Source organism: Diuraphis noxia, unplaced genomic scaffold (assembly GCF_037042655.1).
Source record: "Diuraphis noxia isolate RWA-SAM2 unplaced genomic scaffold, SU_Dnox_SAM2 contig0001, whole genome shotgun sequence".
Taxonomy (NCBI): domain Eukaryota; kingdom Metazoa; phylum Arthropoda; class Insecta; order Hemiptera; family Aphididae; genus Diuraphis; species Diuraphis noxia.
Window position 1 is genome coordinate 22645927 of NW_028301711.1, and position 12463 is coordinate 22658389.

The 12463-nt window shown below is 27.5% G+C and overlaps 1 protein-coding gene across 3 annotated transcripts; it reads left to right on the top strand.

The window, feature by feature from the left end:
• The first annotated feature begins 573 nt into the window (after positions 1-573).
• On the top strand, positions 574-4218 carry LOC107165031 (solute carrier family 61 member 1-like). 3 transcript variants are annotated; one of them, XM_015513080.2, is made up of 3 exons: positions 574-989; positions 1060-1108; positions 1246-4218. In XM_015513080.2, exon 3 carries the CDS (start codon positions 1270-1272, stop codon positions 2689-2691), a length of 1422 nt encoding a protein of 473 aa, XP_015368566.1. In that variant the 5' UTR covers positions 574-989; positions 1060-1108; positions 1246-1269; the 3' UTR covers positions 2692-4218. The 3 variants fall into 3 exon arrangements, with proteins under 3 accessions (XP_015368566.1, XP_015368567.1, XP_015368565.1); XM_015513081.2 differs by having other exon boundaries at positions 574-971; XM_015513079.2 differs by lacking the exon at positions 1060-1108 and having other exon boundaries at positions 574-1016.
• Positions 4219-12463: the final 8245 nt, after the last annotated feature.

Here is a 12463-nt window from a genome sequence, read left to right on the forward strand (position 1 = left end):
TATTTTTTTATGTTACCTATACAAAAGAATTATTTAAGTATTTGATAATTTTAAAATAAATACGTCCAAGGTATTGTTATTATTTATAATTATTTTTAATTTTATTTTTTTTTTTACCTACCCACCCATTAAAAAATACATATTTTAAAATTGTAATTCTATAACACACGATTTTCAAAGCACATTTCATTAATTTGGTACGTACCTGTTGTATTAGGTATGTGTTTTACTATGATTATCATTCAAATATTTTATTATTTTTGGTGGTTGAAGGTTGAATGATTCAAATAAATTAGTCTCGTTGGGATATTGGAGGTAAACCGAAACGTCCGAAACCAGTAGCTATCCATGATAAATTGGTAGGTACCTACTATAGTTATAAATATTATGACGTTAAGAAAAAAAAAATTACCTGACGGCCGGGATGGTCCGCGGGTTGTGTAATAATATTATTCTTACAATAATAGTAAAACCGAGTAGGAGTCGCCGGCCAGCCGCCGAAACGAAAGAGCAGAGTTCACTAGCAGCTGATAACGAACCGCCGATAATGTAACTGATAACAAATAATAAAAAATACAAACTGAACAGTGAACACAAACACTGATTATCGAGTACGAATTGGAATTATTTAGAGTTTAGACGTTGCACGAATATAATATAACGACTGAAACGTTCTGTGAAATTTTATCGTCGAAACTTCCTATAAAACGACGTCGTCTCATTGCGGTGCACATACCTAATATTGTGTACAATGTGCACTGCACGGTTTTTTATTGTAATTTTTTCTCCGGAATAATCATGTGAAAAACGATTAGGCACATTTAGTCTAGCGATACGGACCGGCCGCACCGTCGTCGTCCGGCCCTATCCGAAAACCGATACGACATGACAGTATTGTGCCGTGTTCTTAGAAAATGTTATGATGATGATGATGATCGTTACTGAATAATATTATATCGTCATGATAACACGTAATGAAAAAAGCAATGGTATATTTATATCGTTGTGTGACATCCGTACGTCGAACCACGAAGTATTTTAATTTTAATATTTTTTTAGCTACTAGTCACGTAGAAAAAAAAATCCGAAAACGTTCCAAACGATGTTGGCAAGTTGGAATATCATCTATAATAATAATAATAATATTAATATAACGCCATTTTATTTAAAATTAACAATTTTAGTTCATACCCTGTCTGCGAATGTGATCATGCGTGTGTATTGATATTTGTTTTTCTCTTTCAGATTGTCCCTGTGCTGTGATGACAAATGGATGTCATGTTCCTGATTGTCATAACCGTGTTGCTGGTGATTGCAGCAATATTGTTTGCAGTGTCCAAAAAGTACGTGGTGGAAAAACTGAAACAAGAAACCAACGCAGACTTTCAAAAACTCCAGAGACGTTACTTGACTGTGTACTGCTTGGCATGTTTTGCTGATTGGCTGCAAGGACCGTATGTCTATAAATTATACAAGCAGTACGGCTATGATGAAGGAGAGATTGCTGTCCTTTTCATTACTGGCACAATATCCAACAGTTTATTTGGTACCATTACAGGAGCACTGGCTGACATTTATGGCCGTAAAATGCTATGCATTTCTTATGGTATATTATATTCTGGGTGTTGTATGACAAAAATGTTTGGGAACTTTCAATTATTGCTTGTTGGACGCATGTTGGGAGGTATAAGCACATCTATTTTGTATTCAGCATTTGACTCGTGGTATATCAATGAGCATATAAATTATCATAAGTTGCCAGAAGAATGGTTGAATAGTACATTTGCCAAAGCAACTTTTTTTAACGCTACACTTGCCATACTGGCTGGTTTGTTGTCTTACTTCTTAGTGAGCGTGTTAGAATATGGACCTGTTGCTCCTTTTATAATGGCCATTCCATTTCTCATAACTTCTACCATATATGTTATCTCTGTGATAAATGAGCATTACGTTCGCAACACAAAGTCGGCTTCAGCGTCAGTGAAAAAAGCTGTTATTCTATGGATGACAAATAAAAATATCTTTAGCCTTAGTGTTGTTCAATCATTGTATGAAGGTGTCATGTACTTGTTCATATACATTTGGACCCCTACATTTGACGTGTTAAAAGACTCAAAACCACCTTTGGGGCTAGTATTTTCAAGTTTTATGTTAGCTCTGATGATAGGTTCAAAAATATATTCAATATTATTAGGAAATAGTTTTCTAGATTCAAAAAAACAACTACAACTGGCTACATTTATAGCAAGCTTTTCATTTTTAATTTGTGCCTTGACAATATCAAACATATTTATTGATTACAATGGCCAACAAAAATACTATAAGGTAATGATTTGTTACTTTTTTTTCTTACTATTTGAAATCTCTATTGGTATGTACTTTCCATCTATGACATATTTAAAGAGTCAAGTAATACCAGAAAAAATTAGAGTTACTATATCAAATGTAATTAAAATACCTAGCAATCTTTTTATATGTATGGCACTTTTATGGATATATTGTAAAGAACCAAAAGAGAAAACTATATTAAAAATTGATGAAAATCAAGAACCTGATGTAGATTTTATTTTTACAATTTTTGTTGTATGTTTTATTGCAACATTCGTTACATTTATATTTTCTAAAATATTTTCTAAGTTTCACACTGAAACCTACAAAGACATAATTAAACGTCATGAAATTGAAGTATAAATATGTCCATAACTATATTATTATTCATATAATAATATAAATTATGTATAGTTAATCGGGTACTGATGATTAATTTAAAAGTAAATGAATTTAATATGAGTTACCTACTTAATTTATATAAAGTGCTTAATATTATTGATTTTTGATTTTATGTTTAAACCAAATTAAAGTATCATAATATTATGATTCATGTCTGATTTATAAACATGTATATTAATCAAAACAATTTTTATTCTAAGCTGAGATTGCAAATGACAAAAAAAAGTATAATTTGCATCATTTATGTGTTAGTATATGTTAATAGTAAATATAAAATTGGTTACCAATGTATACGTTTTAAACTATATTAATTATTGACTAGTTATAAATTTATCTCAATAACATAATAAAAAAAAAATCAAGTAGATTTATATTTGTGAATTTTTCAGCTCAACAAATTTTTTATAATAATCTAATAATTTGTTACAAATATATATATATATATATATATATTACTTTTAAAATATTTAGAAATATTATTTAATAGACACCTCTAATTATTATCAATAGGGTTCAGATTTGAAAGCAAAAACTTTTCTTTTAATAATCATAATAGAAAATTAATTTTTATACAGAAATGTGTTTCATTTAATTTCTAAGACGATGAATGTATTTATTTTTTTTGTCTTTTTTCACTTATAAATGCTTTTTTTTATGTTTAATTTTCAGTTGATTTAGTAATTTTATACACAGTTTACATATTATGGGTACAAATCAATAAGAGCTTGTGAAGATGGCACATTGTCTATGTTATGTTTCTATAATTATCTATCCGTTACCATCTTATTGAGTATTTCATATGGCCATAAAAGTACCCGTACTAGCTATTTAAAGATTTAAATATATTCATAATGCGTAGATTCAAGACTGTTCGTCAGTTCGTATTCGTTGACCGCAATTGTTTTTTAATAATTTTTCCACGCGTTTATTTTATTCTGTTTTTTTTTTTTTATTATTATGCCAAAAGTTAAACAAAATCACAATTCTAAATGATTTCTTCTAATGATTCTAATGGTTTTTTTTTAATACCAACTAGAGACTGTATTTGTTTTTGTAGAATATTTTTGAATTGCTTTTTTATATAAATTAAATGCTTTTTTTTATTGATTATGTTGCCTTCAAATCCAAACCCTAATTATCAACTATGTTACAAATTATATTATAATGTTTAAATATTTATGTTTTTTTGTTCCAATATATCTAGTATCTACAATTGTTTAAGCTTGGTACACTCTATGTCTCTCATGTTAGCGGATCACTCTATCATGTATGATGGTTGCTTTCGCATTAATTTAATAGTTACTACCATTGCGTGGACCCGGCTTTATTGTTATTCATTAATTTAATACTGTACTATGCCATTGTGATTTAAAATTGTTGAAACAATACAAAATTGTAAAATGGTTTTTTTTATTTACTATTCCTAATACTATGACAAATATACATATACTTAACATATATTTTTACAAAATAAATATTTTAAAAATATTTGATGAAATTGTTTTTGTTTATTATTTATAAGTTTTAACCTAAATATATATTTGATTGTACAAAAAAAAAAAGTTTCTTTGGATGTATATGTTTAAAAAAAATTACATCTAGTAATGTGGTTTGATTTGAAGATTGTAGTAAATTTGTCTGTGGTCCATTTTCCATGGTCTTGTATATTATAATATGGTGACTCAAAAGCCTAAATTTCCTCACTAACTTTCAATTTATATATTTCTAAATTATAAAAACATTTATACAAAACATAAATTTGTCAGTAATAACTATCTTATTATAAATTATAATAATAAATAAAATGTAACTTATAAATGTATAATCACATGACGCTCATTGGAAAAGTCACGAAAATTCTTAACAATTAATTTCTATATTATTTAGTTTAACATTAAACCTCCTTAACATTTGAATAGTTGTATACTAAGATCCCATAAGTTAAATTTTCTGGGAATTTTATACACAGTATACCTAACCTACTCATCAAATATGTTAAATTTCCTATATAAATAGGCATGACAACATTTTGCCATGTAAATAGATACATTTGAAAGAGTATTTAAATAAAAATATCTAAGTTTATTAAAAAAAAAAAAAACGTTTCAATTAATTTTAAATTCTACTTTGTTAATAAATTTTTTTTATAGTACTTATATGTATAAACCTTTTTATATGATTAATAAATATTTAATTAATTAAGTGGATACAAATTCAAGAGGTAAATATTTGTTTTAATTAGTATTAAATTTGCATTCTTTGAGAGTGGTTTCTAAGAAGAAATTGAATCTAGTTGATTCTTTTGGTTTGTTAGGTTATAAAATTCCAAGTGATTTTCAAGTATGGAGAAAGACACAAAAAAAATGTTAAAAAGACGCTACATCCGTCGAATATTTTAATATGTACAAATAATTTTTCAATTTTAAAATACACATAACTCGCTTTAAAATTAAAATATTATAAAAAGCCTATGAGATGTTCTGGAAAATAATCTTATCTTTAATTTTTATGAGAGGTCAATTCACTCTAAATTTTAAACTAACGGACCTAAACGTGATCTGCTAAGCGTACATTTTATTATGTCACGCACTTGATAGACGAAGACAACATAGGCGAGTATAAGGCCTGGAAGTATCTATTAAATATTTGAATTTTACATTAAATACCTAACTTCATATACGAAATATGAGTGATGAGTCTATACGCTAAAAGGAATCCTAGTGGTGACTGATGACTTGTGTGACGTGTGTTAAGGTATATACAAAATCGAATCTACTTAACGAAATTTACGAACATCAATCATTTTGTAGATTTTGAATTATGTCAAAATTTAGCACTTTAAATGCTTATGAAAAATATTGTGCCTAGGTATGGATCTTAAATTTTTCTCAACTGCTATTCATTTTTATAACTACTTCTGTATTAAGCATATTTAATATAAGTACAATTTAAAAGGATGTAGTAATAAGAAATGTTAATACGTACAAATTAGGTTAAGAAAACAATTATAGGTAATAAATAGCAAACCAAAACAATGTACATTGTACATTCCACAAACATATGAAAACATACAACTAGGTTAAGACAACAATTAGGTAATAAAATAACAATTAATTATAATGTAATCATAAGCAAAATGTAACTAAGTTAAAACAAATATCGATATTAGTCGATAGCATTCGATTCTAAGACTAATATATAAACGATGTGTTAATACCGAAAAGGGGTCATTTGGTGGTGATCGTGTCCGTGTGACTAGATTACCGCTGGCCACCAAGGTCAAAGTCAGAGTGTGATGGCCGTGTAACTGGATGCCAGTGTCTAAATAATTAATAAAGTGCTCTTAATTTATTATTTGTTCAATTTTTGTGTTACGTCTGTAATCAGCGTATATGACGCTACTTATGAGAAACCTTATATTACATTTTCAAGCATTCTGACTCAAAATTGATTGGGATTTATCATAGAAAAAAAACGAAAAAAAATTTCAAAATTTCAAAGTCTGTATAAATACATTTTATTTTTATTTTTTTTGTTTATCCCAACGCTTTTGAAAGTTACTAAGAAATAAGAATTTTAAATTTCTGAATGCACAAATTAAATCCACTTTCCCTCCAGAAAAGTTACTGAAGTTGGAAATCGAAGCATTATTTCAATTACCTACTTATCGTGTACTGACAAAAAAAACACACACCTCATTGTAAAATCAATACATTCAATGCTGAGTTCAGAAAATAAAAAACAAAAATAGACAATTTTATATGTGTAGAAAAAATATGAGGCGAATTGTTTAAAAGTTATTAGTATCATATTTCATATATTTAAATAGTTGAACATTTCAGATCATTGGGTTTTTTCTTTATGAATTAAGTACATAAAAAAAAAAATATACGTTGCCAAAAACCTATGTTACGCAAATATTCCCATGCATTCGCGATTTTTGTTATAGTTTTTCCCAATTATTTTAAAATGTACTCGTAATTTTTCATTTTTTACCAAAATTTTGTAGTAGAAACAATCATTATTGATATGATTGAAGCATTTTTAGTATTTTTACGGATTCTAATAAAAGTGACCAATATATATATTGCAAAACTAATATGCTCATCACTCTGCTCACTGCTGCACGATAATCTAAATCTATGTGATTGATTTTTGTTGTCATCGTGTCACTATAAATTATCAAACAAATAATTTAAAGAAAAAAACATATTTCCTCCCTCCACGCCACTCGAAATTGTTAAATGTGGATATTTTATTGAAAAACTATGAAAAATTTTACAAAAACACAAAACTTTTTTAATAAAATATAAATAGGTATAGTAGGTAATCGCCATTCGCCATATACATAGGAAATACTAGGTAGTAGCCAGTAGACAATCAATAAGTTAAAAATGATAAAATAAGAGTATAAAACACATTGTCGCATCGTGACCAGACGTAGATAGCACTGATAGCAGGTACAGACATGCACAGTTGTTACATTTTAGTTTGTTAAGTAATAACTAATAATAATATTATACATCGTTCTTTAGTACTTTAGTAGGTATAGGTAATAACGTTATTTGTCGTTATACGGTAGTCAGAAAAAAAAAGCCAAGGAAAAAATCCACGGAAAAAAAGCCAAGAAAAAAAATCCATGGGAAAAAAGCCACGGGAAAAATGATCCACAGAAAAAAAGCCATGGGAATAATATGCCACGGAAAAAAAAGTCAAATTACAATAATTAAATATACCTATAACAATTAAAATTAAAGTATTAAATTAGGTATTATTTAAAAATTGTTCACACATTATTGGTCAAACATATAAAAAATAATTATAATTAAATATACAAAAAAATAAAATTTAAAGTATTATTAAAAATGTTTAAACATTGGTCATATTGTATATACATATTATATATATATATATATATATATATATAAAATTATTAATACACAGGTTATAATATGTTAATTAATTTAAAACTTTTAACACAGTTGATCATACTGTATTGTCCGTATCCATATGTAAAAATAAAATTGTTAATATTATTTTTTGTTTAATAAAATCAATACATTCATTTTTTGCTGTTTAGAATCTAAAATATATTTATTACTATGGCGGTCTATGAATAATAACATATAACATATAACCTGTGCATTAAAAATTATATATATATATATATATATATATATATGTATACAATATGACCAATAATTTGTAAAAATTTTTTAAATAATACCTATTTGAATACTTTAATTTTAATTGATATATATTTAATTATTGTAATTTGGTTTATTTTTCCAATGGCTTGTTTTCCTTAGATTATTTTTCTCGTGGCTTTTTTCCCCCGGATTTTTTTTCTTGACTTTTTTCCTACATTCCGTTATACATAGTAATGAGTGATGACTAATGACGCTTGTTTTAACTTGTGGTTCAACTGAAAGTTGTAAGTATCGCATTGGAAGTGAAAGCGAATTATTATGTAAGTACCTATTATAATATAATGAATCCCGGGAAAAAGTACACGGAAAAAATCCTGATTTAATTTTTTTCAGAAATAAAGTCCGACAAGAAAATGTAGGTACGTATGAAATAAAAGTCTTGTTAAATAATATTTACAGAAATAGAAAGTAAGGTAGATAGAAAAAACCATGTGTGATGTGTATTAGAAGGTAAGGTATAAATAAAGATAGCACAATTAATCTGTATTATAAGATTAAATATTAAATACCCAACATATTGACATATCCAGATCTTCAAATTATAAATTTAGATTTTGAACAAGCTACTATAAATGCCACCCATGGTGTTCTCGGTGAACACGTCCATATTCAAGGTGGTTTTTATCACTTATAAGTGAGTATACTCAAAATACGTATCGCTAGATAATACAAATACAAGATACATAATAGTTGGAACAACCGTTTTACACATTTGATCAGATACGCGCACCCAATCGTCTCTGGAAGTTAATTTCTAAAATGCGTGAAGAGTTAAAAGTAGATAGAGCTAATGAGCTAAAATAGCGTTACAAGAATAAAATTAGGTGAAGGGATTCCAGTACTAAAAAAAAACGAAAGTTTGGTAACACCGGTGAACATTTAAAAATCCTAAGTAAGTACTAGAGTGGCTATTGATGAAATATCGCTGTAAGGATTTTTAATTAATATTTGCCATTGTATTCAAAAACGAGATAATTAATATTAGTCTTAATTATTTATATTCTTAAATTTTATTTTATTTATTTATTAATGACAAATTTTTCAGTATTATCAATTTTAAATTCAATAATCAATAAATCAAACCCGACTTTTTTCCGTATAATAATTTTCTGGTCGAATTTTTTTCGAAAAATATTAAATCAGACTTTTTTCCGTGTACTTTTTTCCCTGGACATTCTTCTGACTCCCATAATATACAAATATACATGTCCTTTACCTTTGCAAATTAATTAAAATATTTAATTCAAGTTAAGAGAACACAAGATCGATTAGTTAGAAGTTAACAGTTGATAAATCATTTATTGAACTCGAAAAGTTAGAAGTTAATATGGAAAACTGTTAACTTAATTCGGTTTTAAAAAAGTGCATTTATTTTTTGTTGATTAGTACCAATTAATAGGAGTGGATCATATAAATACTAAATAGTGACTGCATGCTTTATAATTTCCTAAATTATAATAAATAATTTTATTTAACTTTTATCATACTGTACAGCAGTTAACACACGCAGGATTATAGTTCGGTTAGGGTTTTAGGTACATAAGTAAATAATTTACATAATTTTTTGCTAAACAGTTTTTGTATAATCAGTTATATAACAAATTAACAATTATCTTATATCTATATTAGAAATTACCAAAATTTGAAAAGTATAAAAAAATTTAACTTTTTAACTAGTTAATGCAGGTTTTTTGTGCATGTTCAAACGTTAAACAATATAAATTATAATTTTTATCAAAACAATACGTGTTGAAGTTTTAGTTTTTTTTTTTTTTTTTTGTCAAATCCGTAAACGCATTTTTTCATCTCCGCTGAAACTATTGTACCTATAATCTATATAATTGAACAACATACAATATAGCATATTATAAATTTTGTATGTAAGTATAGTACGTATGAGTAGAGAGGGGGAAGCATGCGTCTGTTGTCTTGCTGACGAAACGTCCGTCAAAGGCACGTCGAACGTGCAACGTCGAACTTGTGTAAAGGTCTACACATGCCGCAGCAGTATACGCATAGGGCTAGAACTGAACAGCTCAAAAACAAACAGTGACACATAAGGGAGCAATAGCCAGGAAGGGTAGATTGTTGGGTGGCAGAGAGTGGGGGCGTATAACGTGTACATCTATACATCACTACATCAGTATAGTATAATTTGTTGGTACAGCGGTGAACTTTTTTTTTTTTTTTTTTTTATTACTTTAAAGCCTCAACAACTAAGGTTATTAGCTTACACATTTTAAAATATTACTTATATATACAGGTACAATTTACAATACATTTTACAATATTACAATAAAATTATTCTTGGTGGGTATGTGTAATTAAAGTAGGGGAATATCTATGAAAACATATGAAATTATATGAGGTTATAAAGTTTGGTTATTTTTAGGAAAGTTAGAATATTAATAGAATTTTCATAGTCCGGTCCGAGTGCTTCGTAGAGGTGTTCTGGAATGTTTAAGGAGGTTCTGGTATCTGTAAAATTTCGGCAGTGTAGAAGGACGTGTTTGATAGTTAGAGCTTCTCCGCAGGTTGTACATTGGACAGGATCGTCGTGTCTCATGAGAAAGCTGTGTGTGGTGAACTTTTTATTGTGAATCCAAAACAGAATCTCGTCGTAGTACAGTACGTTGTAAGTATAGGTACCTAAATACATATTATAGCACAGACTGCGGCAAATATAGATATAGTGTATACGATATAGGTATACCGCTAATGGTTTTCTAAGTCGTTTAAAAGCATAATCAGTGGTGACTATCATTGGCATCCCAGGGCAATAATATTCGGTACCCTATTAAACATATATAAAATATACAGACATAAACATTTGCCGCCATTTAAAATGTTACAACTTTTGGCACACTTGCCTCATTTGACCCCCACCTCTTGACACGGCTTACATAAAACATAAAACTCTATATGTTATAGGATCAATAATAATAATAATAAAATTAAGCTAATAACCATGATGTTGATGCTGTAACAATAAAAAATAAAATAATACATAATATGCACGTGTTTATTTGATTATTTTTATCGAACGATAGATTTTTAGAACAACTTTTTTGTATGTTTTTTATACCTATAGGCACCAAATTGTAATACTTATACAATATATTAGTGAACAATATTTCTTAACGAATTAGTTTACACAATAAAGGTATTTTCTTCTATCGTTTCGCTACGTATTATATAATTTATGTTAGAGTTAGAGTTAGTATTCCTGGTACCTATATTTGAGTCATATATGCTCTAAGTTAGATATTGACGGATACAAATATTGGTCAAACATTTTTAAATATCCGAACAAGGTAAAAAAAATAAAAAAAATAAATCCTGGTTTCACTCGAAAAATATTTAGTTATAATTTAATAAACCATCTATTAGATAGGTATAATATTACAAAATTTTGATCAGGTGTTTTTTTGTTTAATAGGCACCTATTTAAAATCTGAAAAATTTGCAAATTATATTTTGTATAACAAATTTTTAAATCTATTTTTTATAATTAGATGATATTTAAACGAAACATAACAATATTATCAAGTCAAACACGAATAGTGTTTACAGGGACTTTAAACTTTCCACCATTACAATACAGTATAGGATATTTAAGGTATTATAATTTTCTATATAATATAGGTACATAAGTTTTATCTTATTTATTATTATAGTCCAATTTCCAATAAATGTCCAATGAGCACTGTTAATGCATACACGTGTTTATTAAATTCATACCACAGTTTATTTATTTCATTGATATTCTAGCCTATAGGTAGCTATTTGATATTTCGGTGTTCTTGAGTTTCGGGTAAAGGCTAAAGAATATATCGGGTCCAAAAACAGATAAAAATAGAATCCAATTTATACATATTTAATTACCTATTATAAGAATTTAATAATAATAATAATAAATCGCTCTACTGTTAGTTATTACTACAATAAATGAAAATAATAATAATAATAATTTAGCATGGACCGACTATAAAATTGAGTATCGTGGAGGGGCTTGTAGATTGTGTAGTCATTAATATAATATGACTTATGGGCTATAATATTGAACCATGGATAATGCGGCATTATTGTACACAAATCTGTAAGCCAACACAACTGAATACTGCAATGATATCATTATTGTTAACTGTTACGTATTTTTTCTCTAAATATTAGTTTCTTATCGCTCAGAATCTTCTGTGAGATTGAAAACCGTCGTCGTTTCTCTCTAGGTTATGTTGGCCTAAAGGGGTGTTAATGTATTTTATGTTTATTGAATCTATGAATTTCGATCCACATATATATATAATATGTGTACCTAATATGAACGTTTATAAGTATATGACTGTGCTTCGAGTCTTAGACCAATCATGATTATATTATTAATTAATGTATTGATATAGGTACCTGGCCTAATACTACGAGTAATTCGATAATATACCTATTATAATAAAATTTAAATAAAAAACTTATTTTGTAGTTGGAATTTTTTCGTGACGTTGCTGTGAATATTATTATATCTCATG